The sequence below is a fragment of the Stomoxys calcitrans genome, chromosome 3 (genome assembly GCF_963082655.1).
Source record: "Stomoxys calcitrans chromosome 3, idStoCalc2.1, whole genome shotgun sequence".
In the NCBI taxonomy this organism is placed as follows: domain Eukaryota; kingdom Metazoa; phylum Arthropoda; class Insecta; order Diptera; family Muscidae; genus Stomoxys; species Stomoxys calcitrans.
The window spans coordinates 20,845,840-20,867,924 of NC_081554.1; the positions used below are offsets into that span (position 1 = coordinate 20,845,840).

Sequence of the window (22,085 nt, forward strand, 5' to 3'; positions counted from 1 at the left end):
CATTTAGGTTCTCCTTTTATGAAACTCAATTTACAATTTTTAAGCAATTAAAGGGAATAATTTAACTAATCGGCTTTATTTTTTGTCCATTATAACTTTGAATGTGTGTGTCCTCATGTACCTATGGCCAAAAATTTTGGTAATGACATATGGTGATTTTATTGTATGTCAAGAAACTTTTTAAAAATGATACAACCTTTTCTGTTATAACCTACACTTATAGAAAATGTGTCAGAAAAAGAGTCTGAAATAACCCAACCCTAAATCTCTTCATTCTGGGTATTACAAACAAAATCACTAAACAAACAGTAAGGAAAGGCGAAATTCGGGCGGTGTCGACCTTATAGTACCCTACACCTACCCTATAAACACAAAAGGGGGGCTGCATCTTAATCTGAACCAATTTGAAGGACCTCGGCAGATATATCCAGATAGATTATTAAAATTCCTGCATCAAATAGCAAATATGTACAAAATGTAATAACTACGGTTGAAAAATGATAGCAAATTACCCAAAATCTGACGAACATATACATGGGAGCTATATGTAAATGTTAACCGATTACGATCAAACTTTATGGATATTGTGGAATTCGTCGAGGAAAGCATTGTACAAAATTTTGGCAAGATTGGTCAATAAATGCGCTTGCAGTGGGTCCAGGAGTGAAAATCGGGCGATATATATATATGAAAGCTTTATCTAAATCTGAACCGATTTCTATAAAATTCACCAGTAATATCGATAGTTATAAGAAAATCTTTCCTGCCAAATTTCAAGAGAATGTAGTGACAAATTACTAATTTATTGCTGTTTTACTGAAAATCGGACGAACATTTATATGGGAGCTATATCCAAATCTGAACCGATTTTTATGATATTCAGCACCAATATTGAAAGTCATAAAAAAATCCTTCCTGTCGAATTTCGGGAGATTCGGTTAACAAATGACCATTTTACTGCTGTATTACTCCAAATTGCAAGAAAATATATATGGGAGCTATGTCCAAATCTGAACCGATTTTTATGATACTCACCATTAATATTGATAGTCATTAAAAAACCTTTCCTGCCAAATTTCAAGAGCAACGAGTAACAAATGGCTACTTTATGGCTGTATAATTACAAATCGGACGAACATATATATGGGAGCTATACCCAAATCTGAACCGATTTCTATGATATTCACCACTAATATTGAAAGGCATAAAAAAATCCTTCTTGTCGAATTTCGAGAGAATCGGTTAACAAATGACCATTTTACTGCTGTATTACTCCAAATCGCAAGAAAATATATATGGGAGCTATATCCAAATCTGAACCGATTTTTATGAAATTCACCAGTAATATTGAAAGTTATAAGAAAATCCTTCCTACCAAATTTCAAGAGAATAGATCAACAAGCGACCATTTTACTGCTGTATTACTCCAAATCGCAAAAAAATATATATAGGAGCTATATCCAAATCTGAACCGATTTCTATGATATTCACCACTAATATCGAAAGTCATAAAAAAATCCTTCCTGTCGAATTTCGAGAGAATCGGTTAACAAGCGACCATTTTACTGCTGTATTACTCCAAATCGGACGAACATATATATGGGAGCTATATACAAATCTGAACCGATTTCTATGAAATTTGCCAGTAATATTGAGAGTCATCAGAAAATCCCTCCTGCCAAATTTTGCGAGAACCGGTTAACAAATGACCATTTCATTGTATTATTACAGCAGATCGGACGAACATATATATGGAAGCTATATCCAAATCTGAACCGATTTTTTCCAATTTCAGCAGGCGTCGTCTCTAGGTCGAAAAACATGCCTATACCAAATTTTAACACGATCGGATGAAAATTGCAACCAGTAGTTAGTACTCAACACAGACTCTCAGACAGACATACGGACAGACACACAGACAGAGAGACGGACATAGCTAGATCGAATCAGAAAGTGATTCTGAGTAGATCGGCATACTTATCAATGGGTCTTTCTCTCTTCCTTTTTGGTGTTACAAACAAATGCACTAAATTATAATACCCAGTACCACAGTAGTGGTGTAGGGTATAAAAATAACCCTTACCACGGTCCCGGCACGGGATAACTGTAGGCATCACACAGACTGGAACTTTGACCTTCGATATATGCGGTGTTCTTCGTTATCATGAGAAGCTTAGCTGGGAGCTACACCCACAGGTTGTGTATAGTGGAATGCTCCATAGGGTGTAGCTACAACTGCACTAGCGGACAATCAGCGTTATCGAGGGGAGAATCTCAGTGAGAGGCAGGGTGGCACCGGCTCTTGCTTAAATACTGAGTGCCTATGATGCTCAATACGACAAGGCGAGTTATGGGCAACTTTAGGTTGAGGTTAGGTTGAAAAGAGGGTGCAGATATTAATCCGCCCCCTGCCACTATGGACATACACCTAAGCCAGTAATCGGCTTGTTGTGCGCTCTAAAAACTATTAAATAACTTCTGAAAAGAAAAGTTAGGAATTCGGTGCTTCTTACAAAATCCTTAATTGTTTTCAATGCCACTCCCCTAAGTTGGTTTATTTCTAATATTGTGTCTCCACCTAAGTAGCGGTATCTGTTGGACGCGAAAGCTGGGCAATGACAAAGGAAATGCTCCAACGTCTCATCATCTTCCCCGCATGCCCTATACATGCTATCACTTGCCGCACCGATTTTACATAAGTGAGCTCGTAGTCCTATGTGTCCCGTTATGATACCAATAGCTATACTGACCTCCTTCTTGCTTCCTTTCAGCAATAGTCTCGTTTTCTTATGATCTTGATCCCCCCATAGGATTTTCGCCGTCCTACCGACCGTTTCGCTGTTCCACAATGTTGCATGCGCTCCACTCCCTTAACTAGGACTGCGTCGACCCGAAAGGCTTCAGGTTAACCAAGTTTATTGACGGCAGTCCTATGGCCGCCACATCGCCTGCCCTCTCATTTTCCCTTACACCGTTATGGATCGGCATTCACACGATGCGAATTTTCCCATCCTCAGAGAAGGCGTTAATCTCCTTCTTACACTGCAAGACTATTCGTGACCTTTCCGTCCTGGTTGTTATTGCCCTTATGGCAATTTTACTGTCGGTAAAGATGTTCAGACTCGACGTCCTCGCGTTAGCACCACACCACTTCACGCATTCCGTGATCGCCCGGATCTCCGTCTGCAAGACCGTATTATGGTCAGGCAGTCTAAAACAGATCTCAGTCCCTGGGGTTTCAATGTAAACCCCCATTCCCAATCTGTCCTCTAGCTTTAATCCAGATGGCAATACTAGGGTGGGCTCCTTTAGATAAGCATCATGTTCCCGCGGCAATCGGTAGTATAGACCGGAACGAGCTTGGTCGTTTATAAGAAATTGACGAGGATTGCCACCTCCACATGCAAATGTGGCTACAACAACAACAACCCCCTACCCCCTTAATGGAGATGGGTGTAAAAGTCATTCCAAGAAAATTACCTCGCTCATGTAATGTTATATTGCCAATCTATAGGTATTTAAACTATTGGTTCTAAGTTCTAAGTTTTATTAAAAATGCATTTACTTTCTTTTAAAAAATCCGCAATTACTTTTTGGGCAAACCAATAAAATTACTTAATATGGTCCTAACTAGTTATGAACCATGTGTGAAGTTTGGGTAATTTAAGGGTTAAGAACCTTTTGAAAATATGTGATTAAAAAACTCATCTAATAATCATATTCAGGGAAATGCCCGATTTTTATATCAAACGATTATTTTGTCCATTTAATATTTTTTGTGTTTACTTACCCTTGGTCTTGTTTCATAGTCTAGAGGTGATGCTACATAAATAGCTCCGGTGTTATTGTGTACACCAAAGGCATTGCCTATGTTACCGCCTGCAATCGAGTATCGAATATTCGAGGCTTTAACGAAAAAGAATACAGGCATACAATTAGTGATGATGCAAAATTGTTCTCTTTTATATAATAGTTAATATGCTGTTGTAAATTTTACCAGAAACTAGAATCCAATGCTTACCAACTTATGCAAATATTCGAAAGGCTGGCTAGATCGACTTAGAAAGTCATTACGATAAAGAATTTACTTTGGACCAACTATTGGGGGTCTTAAATATGGAATGGTGATATTAGTATACCCCCTCCATTTCAAAAAAAAAAAAAAATATCCTTAATTTTTTGTACCCACCATCTTCTAATTTCTTATACATAAAATTCAATTTGTGTTTATTTGTTTGAAATTTTTACAGATTATGAAGGTTGGTCTGGAAGGAAACATACGTTATATAATTTTTTGAAGTCGTGAGGGGGCGGTCCCCCTTAACCCAAAAGTACCACCCAAAAATAAAAGTGGTGCGATCGGGACAATATGGGATTCAAATGAAAGGTATTCAAGAGTAGAGAACGAATTTTATGTTAAAAGTTGGGTCAAGAAACTTGGGGGGGGGGGGGGGGGGGGGCGCCCCAGGTTTATTTGACGATCATGACAATATGGGACTCGGTAGTATTGTAGATTACGAATATGGTCAGGAAGTTAAAATAGGCTTTATAATTTATTGATAACGGAAGGGGGCGGATCCTCCACCGTTACCCCAAAAACACCACCCAAAATCAAAAATGGACCAATAAGAATAATATGAGTATAGGGGTCACCCCACACCCAGAAAAAGCCTAAAATGGCCACATTAGGAAATCACGGATATATGGGACTGGTTTTGTTTGTTCCGTATAGACTGAAAAACGGCAGAACCGATTTTCTCGAAATTTTTGCATATTGTGTAGGTTGGTCTGGAAGGAAACTAAAGAGTGATTTGTTAAGAGCTTGATAACTTTTTTTTTAAAAAAACGCATAAAATTTGCAAAATCTCATCGGTTCTTTATTTGAAACGTTAGATTGGTCCATGACATTTACCTTTTGAAGATAATTTCATTTAAATGTTGACCGCGGCTGCGTCTTAGGTGGTCCATTCGGAAAGTCCAATTTTGGGCAACTTTTTCGAGCATTTCGGCCGGAATAGCCCGAATTTCTTCGGAAATGTTGTCTTCCAAAGCTGGAATAGTTGCTGGCTTATTTCTGTAGACTTTAGACTCTGACGTAGCCCCACAAAAAATAGTCTAAAGGCGTCAAATCGCAAGATCTTGGTGGCCAACTTACAGGTCCATTTCTTGAGATGAATTGTTCTCCGAAGTTTTCCCTCAAAATGGCCATAGAATCGCGAGCTGTGTGGCATGTAGCGCCATCTTGTTGAAACCACATGTCAACCAAGTTCAGTTCTTCCATTTTTGGCAACAAAAAGTTTGTTAGCATCGAATGATAGCGATCGCCATTCACCGTAACGTTGCGTCCAACAGCATCTTTGAAAAAATACGGTCCAATGATTCCACCAGCGTACAAACCACACCAAACAGTGCATTTTTCGGGATGCATGGGCAGTTCTTGAACGGCTTCTGGTTGCTCTTCACTCCAAATGCGGCAATTTTGCTTATTTACGTAGCCATTCAACCAGAAATGAGCCTCATCGCTGAACAAAATTTGTCGATAAAAAAGCGGATTTTCTGCCAACTTTTCTAGGGCCCATTCACTGAAAATTCGACGTTGTGGCAGATCGTTCGGCTTCAGTTCTTGCACGAGCTGTATTTTATACGGTTTTACACCAAGATCTTTGCGTAAAATCTTCCATGTGGTCGAATAACACAAACCCAATTGCTGCGAACGGCGACGAATCGACATTTCACGGTCTTCAGCAACACTCTCAGAAACAGACGCAATATTCTCTTCTGTACGCACTGTACGCATTCGTGTGGTTGGTTTAATGTCCAATAAAGTAAACTGAGTGCGAAACTTGGTCACAATCGCATTAATTGTTTGCTCACTTGGTCGATTATGTAGACCATAAATCGGACGTAAAGCGCGAAACACATTTCGAACCGAACACTGATTTTGGTAATAAAATTCAATGATTTGCAAGCGTTGCTCGTTAGTAAGTCTATTCATGATGAAATGTCAAAGCATACTGAGCATCTTTCTCTTTGACACCATGTCTGAAATCCCACGTGATCTGTCAAATACTAATGCATGAAAATCCTAACCTCAAAAAAATCACCCTTTATATAATTTTTCGGTATAGGAAGGGGGACGGAAACCCCCCCATGCCAAAAACACAATCCAAAAGCAAAAGTGGACCGATGGAGACAATATAGGTACCAAATGAAAAGTAATGAAGAGTAGAATACGAATATGATATTAAAATTTGAGTCTAAGTCACTATTGGGCCACCCCAACCCCAAAACTCCCCCAAACAAACAATTCAATATGGGCCTCAAGTGAAAGGTCTTCGGGAGTAGATTTCGAATCTGGCATACAAAATCAGATCGAAGTATGGGAGGTCACGCCACCCCTCAAAAAACATTAGACCCATAATGACTATATGATACTTGCCTGAACCGATTTTCCTCAAATTTTTATAGTATTAAGCAGTAGACTACAAATATGGCATAAAATATTACGTTCAAGTAATGTGAGATTGCCTATTCCCAAATAGACCCCAAATGGGTATAATAGCCGACCATTGCTATATAGGTCTAAAATGGTCTTTGAGTGTACTGTTATGACTTTCAACAACTGCGCCAAGAACGGTCCGAATCGGGGTAAAACTTGATATAGCACCCTTAATACCCCCAAAACCAGACCTAAATGCTGACTGTGGCAATAAGCGGTTCAAATGAAAAATTTTTGAAAGTGAACACAAATATGAAATCAAATTTCGGGACCAAGTGTCTGGAGGCCATCCCAACCCCATAACACTCCCAAATGTTGAGTATTTGATGACCTTGGAAATTTGAGGCTCAAATAAAAGATATTTGAGAGTGGAGCATGAACCTGATATTTTTCCAGGGCAGCAATGAAAGGTATTTGAGAATAGAAAACGAATTTGGTATGTGGGATCAAGTGCTTGGAGGATACCGCTCTACCCCCTTAACACTCCCAAACTGGACATTTTTGACGCCAATTAGAAGCTCAAATAAAGGTATTTGAAAGTACACCACGAATCTGCGATCAATTCTTAGCTAGCTCGTCGGCCGCCTATATGCCCAGCGTCCAGCAGAGCCAGATAGTGTTGTTGTATCCACATCAGTAGAAACAAGTAAAAGCGTGCTAAGTTCGGCCGGGCCGAATCTTATATACCCTCCATCATGGATCGCATTTGTCGAGTTTTTTTTTCCCGGCATCTCTTCTTAGGCAAAACAGGATATAAGAAAAGATATGCTCTGCTACTAGAGCGATATCAAGATATGGTCCGGTTTGGACCACAATTAAATTACATGTGGGAGACCTGTGTAAAATGTCAGCCAATACGAATAAGAATTTGGGAGCTCAAGAAGTAAAATAGAGAGATCGATTTATATGAAGGCTATAGCCCGATTCCGACCCTAATAAACACGTATGTTGATGGCCATAAGAGGATCCGTCGTACAAAATTTCAGGCACATGGGATAATAATTGCGACATCTAGAGGCTCAAGAAGTCAAGATCCCAGATCGGTTTATATGGCAGCTATATCAGGTTATGAATAGATTTGAACCTTGTTCGGCACAGTTGTTGAAAGTTATAATAAAACACTTCATGCAAAATTTCATTCCAATCGGATATGGGCCGATTTGAACCATACTTGGCACAATTGTTGGATATCATAACAAAACAAGTCGTGCAAAATTTCATTTCATTCGGATAAGAATTGCGCACTCTAGAGGCTCAAGAAGTCAAGACCCAAGATCGGTTTATATGGCAGCTATATCAAAACATGGACCGATATGGCCCATTTAGAATCCAAACCGACCTACACTAATAAGAAGTATTTGTGCAAAATTTCAAGCGGCTAGCTTTACTCCTTCGGAAGTTAGTGTGCTTTCGACAGACAGACGGACGGACGGACGGACATGGCTAGATCGACATAAAATGTCAAGAGTATATATACTTTATGGGGTCTCAGACGGATATTTCGAGTAGTTACAAACAGAATGACAAAATTAGTACACCCCCCATCCTATGGTGGAGGGTATAAAAAGGAAAAATAGAGGGAAAACCAACTCACAAGGGAAGGATGGGGTCAAACAGAAGCCGTCATAGGAGAAAGCTTCTATCTAGAGTGAAGTTAAAGACCTGATGTTTAAATGAATAGTCAGGACACCTATCAGAGTCCGAAGTAATACTTCCTCCTCAAGCGAAGTCCTGTTCTGTGAGCCATTTGTTTAAGGGACGCCTCATCCAATTAACACCCCCAACCAAGACATACATATATGTCGACCATAGCAATATGGGACTCAAATAAAAGTTTATTGGGTGTAGAGTGCGAACATGATATCCACTTTCGGAGCAAAGGTCCGGCGAGCCCAACTCACCGCCGGAACCAAATCGAACATACAAGTATTTAAGAACCATGTCAAAACGAGGCTCAAATGAAAGGAAGCAGAGAACGAATTTTATATCCACGTTCGAGGCGAAATGTTTGTCGGTAAGTCTCGCTCCCAAAATCCCCATCAGAATTTCCGACTCAAATAAAAGATTTAAAGAATGGAGTATATCTAACATCTAAACTTAAATGACGCAAAGCCCTCCGAGCGATCCAATGGACCAACAATGATTCATTCAAAGACTTTTAGTCAACCGACATACATTTATCACTTCCGCAGCTTGGTGTTTCACTAAAAGCCCTTAAATTTTCAAATATACACATTTTAAGGAAAATTTTGTTCCATTTATTGTAAAAGAAGTTGCAGCGGAGCGGACCCGGTTCAGCTAATTTGGTATAAGTATGGATATGGTGGTGGAGTTGTAATAAAATTGGATGATGAATATCCATGGTGGTGGAAATCCAAACTTTGTCAATTATTAAGATTTTACTTATTCTAGTTAATTTTTTGAAAATCAGATGATCTCTAGAAACCTCAGCTCTAAGAGTTATTCGTTCTCCAACGGCAAATTTTTTACAATTTATTTTCGACTCTATCCCACTGTGCGTTGCGATTTGTCTGTGGCACTCCAACACTTACATGTGGTTTCTCTTGGTGTATAAAATAAAATTCATAAAATCTCTTTTTTTGTTGTTTGCAGACGATGATAGTAAAAGTTATAGCCATAAATATTTTCGAATGTCATAAATTTCCCTTAGAACTATTTGCTAGAGCTGCGATGAATGTTCCCGGCAGTTGTAGAATATTTCCAATTTAACTGATTTTATTGCAAATCTGTTTCAAGTCAATTTACTACAACACTCAAACTCTTAGAGTATACCATTTGGGCAAACAAAGTTGTATTACTTTGTTTGGCTTAAGTTTGAGTTCTTTGAAGGAGATAAAGGCCAAATTTTGGGGTTTTCCTAATAATAGACTTTAATTTACACATAATTTTCCTCTTTTTGCAGTTTTCTTTGCCAATTTGTAAAATGGTTATGCTTTTAACTATTGTGATGATTTATTTTTCCTTTTTTTTTCTTCTTTTTATGTTTCTTTTTTTGGGAGGGGGGGATATAAATTCAAGAAAAGTATCAAGACTTTGGGGCGTCAGTGAAAAAGTGCAAATAACCACTTAAGTTTAAGCAAACTGTCAAAGAGGGAGTCTGGGTGAAAACCTTGAGTATTTAGCATAATATTTACGTTTACGAAATGTAATCACCGACTTTGTTTAAGTTGTTAACTTTTGGCACATTCTTGTTGCTGTTGTTGTTATAGGGGGAGTGCGTATTTGCTAAACTGGTATGCTTTGCAAAGATAAGAAAATTTGTTTTATACTAAAATGAGTCCTAATGGGTATAACTTTTTACGTGGTAAAGTAATTCATTTCCTTATGGGACTCCTGGTACTATCACATGGTATTCAAAATGATTTATGAAGACACTAGTCTACAAAGAATTAAAGAGGAGGTGTTGATACCAAACAAACGAAAAAGGAGTTCGAAATTTTTCTTTTTGGGAAGAAACGTAACATTTTTTACTATGTACTTAAGAAATTTTTGCAATTAAAATTATAAAAATTTTTTTAGTAAAAATTTACTAAAAAATTAACTAAAAAATTTTTTTAGTAAAAATTTACTAAAACAATTTTTTTAGTAAAAAATAAATTTTTAGAGTAAAAATTTTCTAAAGAAATTTTTAGAGTAAAAATTTACTAAAGAAATTTTTAGAGTAAAAATTTACTAAAGAAATTTTTAGAGTAAAAATTTACTAAAGAAATTTTTAGAGTAAAAATTTACTAAAGAAATTTTTAGAGTAAAAATTTACTAAAGAAACTTTTAGAGTAAAAATTTACTAAAGAAATTTTTAGAGTAAAAATTTACTAAAGAAATTTTTAGAGTAAAAATTTACTAAAGAAATTTTTAGAGTAAAAATTTACTAAAGAAATTTTTAGAGTAAAAATTTACTAAAGAAATTTTTAGAGTAAAAATTTACTAAAGAAATTTTTAGAGTAAAAATTTACTAAAGAAATTTTTAGAGTAAAAATTTACTAAAGAAATTTTTAGAGTAAAAATTTACTAAAGAAATTTTTAGAGTAAAAATTTACTAAAGAAATATTTACAATAAAATTTAGCTTAAGATATGATAAAAAACTAAATAAATTGTTCATTAATCTTCCATTACCTAAGAAATGTTTACCATGAAAGCGAGGTAAAATTTACTAAGCATATAATATTACTATTTTTATACCCACCACCGAATGATGGGGGTATATTAATTTTGTCATTCCGTTTGCAACACATCGAAATATCCATTTCCGACCCTATAAAGTATATATATATTCTCGATCAGCGTAAAAATCTAAGACGATCTAGACATGTCCGTCCGTCTGTCTTTGAGATATTGAGCTGAAACTTTGCACAGATTCTTTTTTTGTCCATAAGCAGGTTAAGTTCGAAGATGGGCTATATCGGACTACATCTTGATATAGCCCCCATATAGACCGATTCGCCCATTTAGGGTCTTGGGCCAATAAAAGCCATATTTATTATCCGACTTTGCTGAAATTTGGGACCGTGAGTTATGTGATGCCCTCCGACATCCTACCTCAATTTGGCCCAGATCGGTTCAGATTTGGATATAGCCTCCATATAGACCGATCCTCCGATTTAGGGTCTTAGGGCTATAAAAGCCACATTTATTAACCGATTTCGCTTAAATTTGGGACAGTGACTTGTATTAGGTCCTTCGATATCCTTGGTCCATTTGGCCGAGATAGCTCGCGATTTGGATATAGCTGCTATATAGACCGTTCCTCCGATGCCCATAAAAGCCACATTTATTATCCGATTTCGCTGAAATTTGAGACAGTGGGTTGTGTTAGGCCCTTTCACATCTTTGTTTAATTGGGCCCAGATCGGTCCAGATTTGGATATAGCTGATATAGACCGATCCTCCGATTTAGGGTCTTAGGGCCATAAAAGCCACATTTATTATCGGATTTCGCTGAAATTTGGGACAGTGAGTTGTGTTAGGCCCTTCGATATCCTTCGTCAATTTGGCCGAGATCGCTCACGATATGGATATAGCTGCTATATAGACCGATCCGCCGATTTAGGGTCTTGAGACCATAAAAGCCACATTTATTATCCGATTTTCTGAAATTTGGGACAGTGAGTTGTGTTAGGCCCTTCGACATTCTTCGTCAATTTGGCCAAGATCGGTTCCGATTTGGATATAGCTGCCATATATACCGATCCTTCGATTTAGGGTCTTGGGCCCATAAAAGCCACATTTATTATCCGATTTTGCTGAAATTTGGGACAGTGAGTTGCCTTAGGCCCTTCGAAATCTTTCTTTTTTATGGCCCTGATCGGTTCAGATTTGGATATAGCTGCCATATAGACCCATCTCTCGATTTAAGGTTTTGGGCCCTTAAAAAGCGCATTTATTGTCCTATGTCGCCGAAATTTGGGACAGTGAGTTGTGTTGGCCCCTTCGGTATTTGTCTTCAATTTGGCTCAGATCGGTCCAGATTTGAATATAGCTGCCATATAAACCGATCGCTCGGTTGAACAATGACTTGTACTTATAAGCATTTGGTCTAAATCAGATGATATGTCTATATAGCATAAGGTATGCATTTTTCACCAGATTTTGACGAAAGGTGGTTCACATATATACCCGAGGTGGTGGGTATCTAAAGTTCGGCCCGGCCGAACTTAACGCCTTTTTACTTGTTTTTATTTATTTAATTATTTCTCTACTTACACTCATTGTGATCCTTGGCATTGACTGTGAGTACAGTTGTTTGTAAATCGGCATTTTCATCGATTTCAGTTTCGTATAAAAATTTGTCAAAATAGGGCGGAGAATCGTTTTTGTCGGCAATACCAATGCGTACAAATTTTGTAACTGCAAAGAGAATAAAATGAAGCAATGTTTAGACAAAAATGTAACTATAAACTCTTAAAAGCTTTAAATTGTTCTATTATACAATATATCAAATATTTAAGTCTTTGTTCAATTTACCAAGTATTTGGCCCCATTTCTAAAGTAGATATTTCTGAGGCCAAAATCTAGAAAATTGAAGTAAAGAAAAAAGTTTAAAGTCTCTAGCATAAACGCTTTCGCATTTTATAACATCTTCTCAGATATGTTTACAAACTTTTTTAATAATAATGTCTTACATGTTTATAGTCCACCATCATACTATTGCAATATCAGCAAAGAGTTTGGAGTTTTTTTTTATTATTTGGAACGACAAACTTTTATTATATTGTTTTTTTTTTCTATTTTGTTGGAAATGGAAAACGCTTTACCAAGAAAAGTGAAAACCTAAGACTGGTGTTTGTTTTTTTTCATGTGGCTATAGTTTTCCTTATATTGTTCTTGGGTTTTCTAAATGCATTGCAAGTTTTGAAGAAACAAAGAAACCAGAAACCAATGAAAAGTACAGGAAAAAAAATTAAATCACTGGTAAACATGTGTAACTTGAACCAGAAAAAGTTGTTGGCTAAGATTTTTCAAGTTTTTCCATCAAGAATTTACACAAAATTGGAAATTCAATAGGGATTTCCATTTAAAGATATCCTACAATAGAATTGAAGTTTAACTGTATTGATAACTAATTTTTGTATTTCAGGCATTTTTAAATGTTTACATTTTTAAATGCCATTTTGTCAGATTTCGGTGGAATTCATTTGAAATACCTTAAAAATAAATTTTGTTTCTCTTCGGGCCTACTCAAAAGTATAGAACATTTCTACTTTCATCTTCAGTAATTATTGAACTTTACATAATTTGAGTGTATTTGCCATGCTTCTTCAAATTTTCTTTGCACCGTCCTTGGAAATCCGTTTTCTTTGTTCTGTTTGGAAAAAAAACCTTATTGATTACCTTGCTATAGTTCATCTATTTTTAAATTCCTTTTTTATTTGCCAATATGTGCTTTATATAAATATTGCCAGACAGTCGTACTCACATTCTTACATCCCAACTAGCGACATGCCATTGTTGGAGTATGCATTTTGTCCTTATTATTTTAATATGCATATGTGTGTAAATACATTTGCACTTGTTTGTCAATGTGTGGGTGCAATTTTGAAATATAATTGGAAATCGTTCATCCATGATTGCTTTTTATAGAAAAGGATTTTGTAATAACAATACAAATTTGGATTTTTATTTGACTTCTTTGTCATTTCTTCAACGAATTGTGAGTAATAATTGCCAGTTATTCATGAGGAAAATATGAGTTAAAATAACACACCAGCTTATATGTATTGTAATTGCAAGTAGATTATTTTCCAAAAACGAATCATGAAATTCAAATTGAATATTCAGAAATTTATTTGAACGATTTATTAAATTTTTCAAGTTTTTTGCCTGTTGGAGCGAGATCATTAAATTTTACAATTTTTGTTTGTTTCTCTTTCAAGACGACCTGAATGATCGGAGATGCAAATTGAAAAGGTAAGCCAAAGCTAGCAACACACACCAACCACTATGGGACGCGTTTTGTCTTTGGTTAGAAGACTTTTCAACCGTATTAGGTGTGATGGCTTCAAGGGCCGTGCATTGGCATGTTGTATTTGAATCGTTTTAATAGCGAAAACGCATCTATGATACAAGAACATTCAAGTAGCAGTGACCCGATTGAAGAACAACAAGGCAGCAGGAGCCGATGGATTGCCCGCTGAACTATTTAAGACACTGAGGCGACACGCTGATAAGGCGCATGCATCAGCTCATCTGCGGCATAAGAACGCATACCCGATGATTGAAACCTCAGCATACTATGTCCCATACACAAGAAAAGAGACAAGACAGAATGTGGCAAATAAAGAGGAATAGGTCTACTCCCCATGACATACAAGATATTCTCGAGTGTACTGTGTGAAAGATTAAAATCAAAAGTCAATGAGATGATTGGGCCCTGTCAATACAGTTTTAGACCTGGTAAATCCGCATAAAAGCCAAATTCTTCAACATCAGTCTTATTTGTGCCCATGCCCCGACGGGGCATAGACGAATGCATACCCGATGATTGAAACCTCAGCATACTATGTCCCATACACAAGAAAAGAGACAAGACAGAATGTGGCAAATACAGAAGAATAGGTCTACTCCCCATGACATACAAGATATTCTCGAGTGTACTGTGTGAAAGATTAAAATCAATAGTCAATGAGATAATTGGGCCCTGTCAATGCGGGTTTAGACCTGGTAAAACTGCATAAAAGCCAAATTCTTCAACTTCAGCCATATTTGTGCCCATGCCCCCACGGAAGAAAAAGACGAGCAGACCAAGAATATTTTCCACGAGCGCCTAGATAGAGAATATGACCACTACCCCGCCCATGATATTAAAATCGTTCTGGGAGATTTTAATGCGAAAATAGGGATTTGGTCCAACAGTCGCAAATTTTAACCTCCACGAGATAACGTCCAGTAATGGGTTGAGGCAGATAGATTTTGCCGCGGCAAAAAACATGGTAGTTAGTAGCACCAGATTTCAACATAAAAATATTCACAACAAATAAAAAGGCGTTAAGTTCGGCCGGGCCGAACTTCGGATACCCACCACCTCGGGTATATATGTAAACCACCTTTCGTCAAATCAGGGGAAAAATGCATACCTTATGACCCATAGCAGCTATATCGAAATATGTTCCGATTTGGACCAAATACTAATAAGTAAAAGTCATTGTTCAACTGTATAAAACAAAATTTTGCTCTTTTTAGTAGCTATATCTAAAAATAAACCGATCTGAACCAGAAAGGACACGGATGTCGAAAAGCCTAACATACGTCACTGTGTCAAATTTCAGTGAAATTGGATTATAAATGCGCCTTTTATTGGGCCAAGGCTTTTCATCAAGATATAGGTCTATATGGCAGCTATATCCAAATCTGGACCGATCTGAGCCAAATTGTAAAATAATATTGAAAGTTTTATCACAACTCACTGTCCCAAATTTCGGCAACATCGGACAGGAAATGCGCCTTTTATGGGCTCAAAACCTCAAATCGAGAGATCGGTTTATATGGCAGCTATATCCAAATCTGGACCGATCTGGACCAAATTGACGAAGGATGTCGAAGGGCCTAAGACAACTTACTGTCCCAAATTTGAGCAAAATCGGATAATAAATGTGGCTTTTATCGGGCTAAGACCCCAAATCGGAGGATCGGTCTATATGGCAGCTATATTCAAATCTGGACCGATCTGGACCAACTTGACGAAGGATGTCGAAGGGCCTAAGACAACTCACTGTTCCAAATTTCAGCAAAATCGGATAATAAATGTGGCTTTTATTGGTCTAAGACCCTAAATCGGAGGATCGGTCTATATGGCAGCTATATCTAAATCTGGACCGATCTGGGCCAAATTAACGAAGGATGTCGAAGAGGCTAAGACAACTCACTGTCCCAAATTTCAGCAAAATCGGATAATAAATGTGGGTTTTATGGGTCTAAGACCCTAAATCGGAGGATCGGTCTATATGGCAGCTACATCCAAATCTGAACCGATCTGAGCTAAATTGACGAAGGATATTAGGGGGCCTAACATAACTCACTGTCCCAAATTTCAGCAAAATCGGATAATAAATGTGGCTTTTATTGGTCTAAGACCCTAAATCGGAGGATCGGTCTATATGGGGGCTATATCTAGATATAGTCCGATTTGGCTCATCTTCGAACTTAACCTGCTTATAGACAAAAAAAGAATCTGTGCAAAGTTTCAGCTCAATATCTCAATTTTTGAAGACTGTAGCGTGATTTCAACAGACAGACGGACGGACATGGCTAGATCGTCTTAGATTTTTACGCTGATCAAGAATATATATACTTTATAGGGTCGGAAATGGATATTTCGATGTGTTGCAAACGGAATGACAAAATGAATATACCCCCATCCTTCGGTGGTGGGTATAAAAAAGTATATTTGATTAAAGTTCATTCTAAGTTATATTAAAAATGCATTTACTTTCTTTTAAAAAATCCGCAATTACTTTTTGGGCAACCCAATACAACGGCTGCGTTGGCTAGGTCATGTTGTCAGGATGATGGATGAAGAAGCTCCAGCAAAGAAGTCTTTTGAAGTCAAATACGGTGGTACACGCAAACCGGGAAGACCAAAAACCCGCTGGAAAGATCAACTTGTGGGAGACACCTCGAAACTTGGTGTCAGAGATTTTAGAATGAGCGCAGAAGATCGATGCGCTTGGAACGCTATTCTACGTTCGGCTAGTGGAACAAATATTCTGTCATAGCCTATTAGAGTAAAGTAAGTAAATCCGCCATAGACCAGATATTCACAATGAGCCAAATCCTGAGAAAGACCCGAGAAGGGCTGGCCAACTCTAACCATCTCTTTGTTGACTACAAAGCCGATTTCGAAAGCACTATAGGTCCAAGTACATTTCAGCCATGTTTGAGTTTGGTATCCTTCCAAAGTAATTTAATCTCTGCAGGGCGACACTTGTTGGTTGTTCTGAACAAATAGGGAGTTAGCTTTCCGAACCATTCAATACCAATCGAGGTTTGAGATAAGAAAACAGCTTATCGTCTGATCTCTTTAGTATCCTTCCGGCAATATCAACAGGATTACGACTGCAATAGTGGGGTCACCTTTTAAAAAATAGGTTTTCTAAAAATTATGCTTCCGCTTTTATTGGGTTGCCCAAAAAGTAATTGCGGATTTGTCATATAGTCGGCGTTGACAAATTTTTTCACAGCTTGTGACTCTGTAATTGCATTCTTTCTTCTGTCAGTTATCAGCTGTTACTTTTAGCTTGCTTTAAAAAAAAGTGTAAAAAAGTATATTTGATTAAAGTTCATTCTAAGTTTTATTAAAAATGCATGCAAACATCCGCAATTACTTTTTGGGCAACCAATATATGTATTTTTTTAAATCTCTTGTTTGTCGTCATTCAGTTCTACAAAACCAAAATTTCTTATAATCTTTGCTAGGGATCTTTTATGCACTAATAGGTTAATATTGTGCTTCAAAGAAATTCTACCACATTGCGTATTATCTACAATGCCGACGAATTATTATAACTTATACGCACTGGTATACCAACGCTAGAACGTGCCACAAGAGATTTTGTTTACTATTTTTTGTGAGCTTTTTCCCATAAGACTTCAAAGAGAATGGAATTCAGCTTCCTGAGTGCCTGTAGTACCAAACATATTACATATTTTTCAATCCCTTGGGGTTAATTTTCAAATATTTCCTCATAACAATTGAGGGCAGGCAGTGTGAAAGACATTCTCTAAGGTTTTCTTGTTTTTTTTTGTTGGTTAAGGAAATGCCTTCCTTTGAGTTTCCTTATTAGGTAAAATTTAATTTATGCTTAAAAGCAAAGCTATATGAATATGAAGTTGTGTGCAGATATGTTTTTTTTGTTCTTTTCCATTCATATTACCGCCATTATGGTTTGTAATGGAGTCTATATTCTGTGTTGAGAATGACTCTGCCTCTGCCACTTTATTTTGCACGACGCCGTTTGTGGTTGATGATGTGCTTGCCTAAATGTGACAAATTACATTATTGCTAAGAAAGCTGAAGATGTTATTTAAGGAAGGAAAGGCAAAAGTGGGGCGGAGCCGACTGTATAACACTGTACACCCACCTTATAAGTATAAAAGTAAAGTGCGTTAAGTTCGGCCAGGCCGAATCTTGGGAAACAACAACCATGGATATTTCTAAAAATTTATACAAAATAAAACCAGTAAGGAAAGGCAAAAGTCGGGTGGAGCCGACTATACAATACCCTACACCACCGAGTATACATAACACTTTTAAAAGATAGCACCTATATCCAAATTTAGTCAGACTTTAATTTTGCATACCTATTGAAATATCGAATGGAACCTTATACGATTTTCTTACGATGGTACGAAAATTTTGGCTCCTACAGCCTTCAAAGTCGAAGCGCATAAAAGGTATATATGGAAGTTTTATCTAAATCGATTTTAATGAAATTTTGCACACGTATTGGGTTGTCAAATAAACCATCTCATGAAAAATTTTATAGAGATCGGACCAAAATTGTGGCTTCTACAGCCATCAAAGGCCATATCGGATGAAAAATAAATATGGGACCTCTATCTAAATCTGGACCGATTTTTATGAAACTTTGCACACATACACACAGACGTTGAATAAAACGCTCCATGCCAAATTTTGTATGGATGGGAATAAAATTGTGGCTTCTACAGCCTTAAAAAGCCATATCGGATGAAAAATATATATGGGAGCCATATCTAAATCTGGACCGATTTTTATGGAACTTTGCACACATACCAGAACATTGAATAAAACGCTCCATGCCAAATTTTGTAAAGATGGGACTACAATTTTGGCTTCTACAGCCTTAAAAGGCCATATCGGATGAAAAATATATATGGGAGCCATATCTAAATCTGGACCGATTTTTATGGAACTTTGCACACACATCAGAACATTCAATAAAACGCTCCATGCCAAATATTGTAAGGATGGGACAAAAATTATGACAACTACAGCTTTAAAAGGGCATATCAGATGAAAGATATACATGGGAGCTATATATAAATCTGATCCGATTATGATGAAATTTTGCACACATATTGGGACGTCACAAAAAGTAATTCGTGCCAAATTTGGTCAAGATCGGAAATTGTGCCTTCTACAGCCTCAATAGTTCATATCGGACGAAAGTTATATATGGGAGCTATATCTAAATCTGAACCGATTTAGATGAAATTTCGCACACATATTGGGACGTCTCACGCAACATTTCATGCCAAATTTGGTAGAGATCGCACCAAAATTGCGACTCCTACAGCTTTAAAAGGACATATCGGATGAAAGATATATAGGGAAGCTATATCTAAATCTAGGCCGATTTTTTTCAAAATCAACAGCATTTGTGCTTGGACCAAAAAGGGCACTTATGCGACATTTTGTGAAAATCGGACAACAAAAGTGCGACCTGTACCTTGATTGCAAGAATACATGGACAGACATACAGACGGCCAGACGTACAGACGGACAGAACTAAATCCAATCAGGAAGTGATTTTAAGCCGATCCGTATATGTATCGATGAGTCTAGCTCTTCTCCTTCTTAGCGTTGCAAACAAATGCACAAATCTATTATACCCTGTACCACAGTGGTGGTGCAGGGTATAAATACCAGTCATAGAGAAATATCAGTCATAGAAAAACACCATCTCCAGAATCTCAGGCAAATCGAGTAATAATTCCGCCCCTCCAGAGGCTGAAAAATTCAAACTAAGCGATACGTTTATATGGGAGATATATCAGATCTTATACCGATTAAAACCATACTTGGAACAGTTGTTGGATGACATATGCAAAATTTCAACCATATTGGATAGGAATTGCGCCCTCTAGAGGCTCAAGAAGTCTATTCGGGAGATTGGTTTATATGGCTGCTATATCAGGATATGAAATGATTTAGACCATACTTGAGACAGTTGTTGGAAGTTATACCACAAAACTTCATGCAAAATTTTGGCACAATCGAATAAGAATTGCGCCCTCTAGAGGCTCAAGAAGTCTATTTGGGAGATGGGTTTATATAGCGGCTATATCAGGTTATGGACTGATTTAGACTATACTAGGCACATTTATTGGAAGTTATACCACAACACTTCACACAAATTTTAAGCCAAAGCGAATAAGAATTGCGCCCTCTAGAAGTCAGGTTATAGACCGATTTGAACCATTGTTAGCGTAATTGTTGAAAATCATACCAAACTATCATATAAAATGATTTAGACCTTACTTGAGACAGTTGTTGGAAGTCAAAATAAAATACTTCATGCAAAATTTCGGCAAAACCGAATAAGAATTGCGCCCTTTAGAGGCTCAAAAAGTCTAATCGGTAGATGGGTTTATATGGCGGCTATATCAGGTTATAGACCGACTTAGACTATACTTTACACAGTTGTTAGGACATCACGTGCAAAATTTCAGCCAAATCGGACAAGAATGGCACCCTCTAGAAGCTCAAGAAGTCAAGACCCAAGATCGGTTAATATGGCAGCTATATCAAAACATGGACCGATATGGCCCATTTACAATCCCAACCAACCTACACTTATAGGAAGTATTTGTATAAAATTTCAAGCGCCTAGCTTTACTGCTTCGAAAGTTAGCATGGATGGACGGACAAACGGACGGACGGACAGACGGACGGACAAGGCAAGATCGACTTAAAATGACATGACGATCAAGAATATGTATACTTTATGGGTCTCAGATGCATATTTCGAGGTGGTACAAGCAGAATGACGAAATTAATATACCTTCATCCTATGGTGGAGTGTAAAATATGTTGTTATCTTGGCTAAAATTTTAAAATTTAAAATGGTGGCCTGTATTGGTACTACTGACTATGTTCTATTTAAATAGACCAAAACCCCAGCCTAGGTAAGGAAGGCATATATTGGGTTGCCCAAAAAGTAATTGCGGATTTTTTAAAAGAAAGTAAATGCATTTTTAATAAAACTTAGAATGAACTTTTATCAAATATACTTTTTATACCCACCTCCGACGGATGGGGGTATACTCATTTTGTCATTCCGTTTGCAACACATCGAAATATCCATTTCCGACCCTATAAAGTATATATATTCTTGATCAGCGTAAAAATCTAAGACGATCTAGACATGTCCGTCCGTCTGTCCGTCTGTGCGTCTGTCTGTTGAAATCACGCTACAGTCTTCAAAAATAGAGAAATGAGGTGAAATTTTGCACAGGTTCTTATTTTGTCCATAAGCAGGTTAAGTTCGAAGATGGGCTATATCGGACTATATCTTGATATAGCCCCCATATATACCGATCCGCCGATTTGGGTCTTTGGCCAATAAAAATCACATTTATTATCCGATTTTGCTGAAATTCGGGACAGTGAGTTGTGGTAGGCCCTTCGACATTCTCAATTTGGCCCAGATCGGTTCAGATTTGGATACAGCTGCCATATAGACCGATCCTCCAACTTAAGGTCTTAGGCCCATAAAAGCCACATTTATTATCGGATTTTGCTAAAATTCGGGACAGTGAGTTGTGTTAGGTCCTTCAACATCCTCCATCAATTTGGCCCAGATAGGTTTAGATTTGGATATAGCTGCCATATAGACCCATCCTCCGATTTAGGGTCATAGGCCCATAAAAGCTACATTTATTACCCGATTTTGCTGAAATTTGGGACAGTGAATTTTCTTAGGCCCTTCGACGTCCTCCGTCAATACTGCTCAGATCGGTTCAGATTTGGATACAGCTGCCATATAAACCGATCCTCCGATTTAGGGTCATAGACCCATAAAAGCTACATTTATTATCCGATTTTGCTGAAATTTGGGACAGTGAGTTGTGTTGGGCCCTTCAATATCCTCCGTCAATTTGGCTCAGATCGGTCCAGATTTGGATATAGCTGCCATATAGACCGATCTCTCGGTTATAGGTTTGGGGCCATAAAAAGCGCATTTATTGTCCGATATTGCCGAAATTTGGGACGAAAAGTTAAGTTAAGCCCCTCCACATATTTCTTCAATTTGGTCTAGATCGATCAAGATTTGCATATAGCTGCCATATAAACCGATCTCTCGATAT

At 37.4% G+C, this 22,085-nt stretch overlaps 1 protein-coding gene across 2 annotated transcripts in view; it reads right to left on the reverse strand.

Annotated features, from left to right (window-relative positions):
* The window catches only part of LOC106084001 (putative neural-cadherin 2), a 607,508-nt gene that overhangs the window by 134,652 nt on the left and 450,771 nt on the right, over positions 1-22,085 (reverse strand). For both annotated transcript variants that reach the window (XM_059365812.1, XM_059365813.1), the window contains 2 exons: positions 12,222-12,365; positions 3,791-3,906 (listed from right to left, as the gene is read on the reverse strand). In XM_059365812.1, the coding sequence (XP_059221795.1) occupies positions 3,791-3,906; positions 12,222-12,365 (260 nt within the window). The remainder of the gene's footprint in view (positions 1-3,790; positions 3,907-12,221; positions 12,366-22,085) is intronic.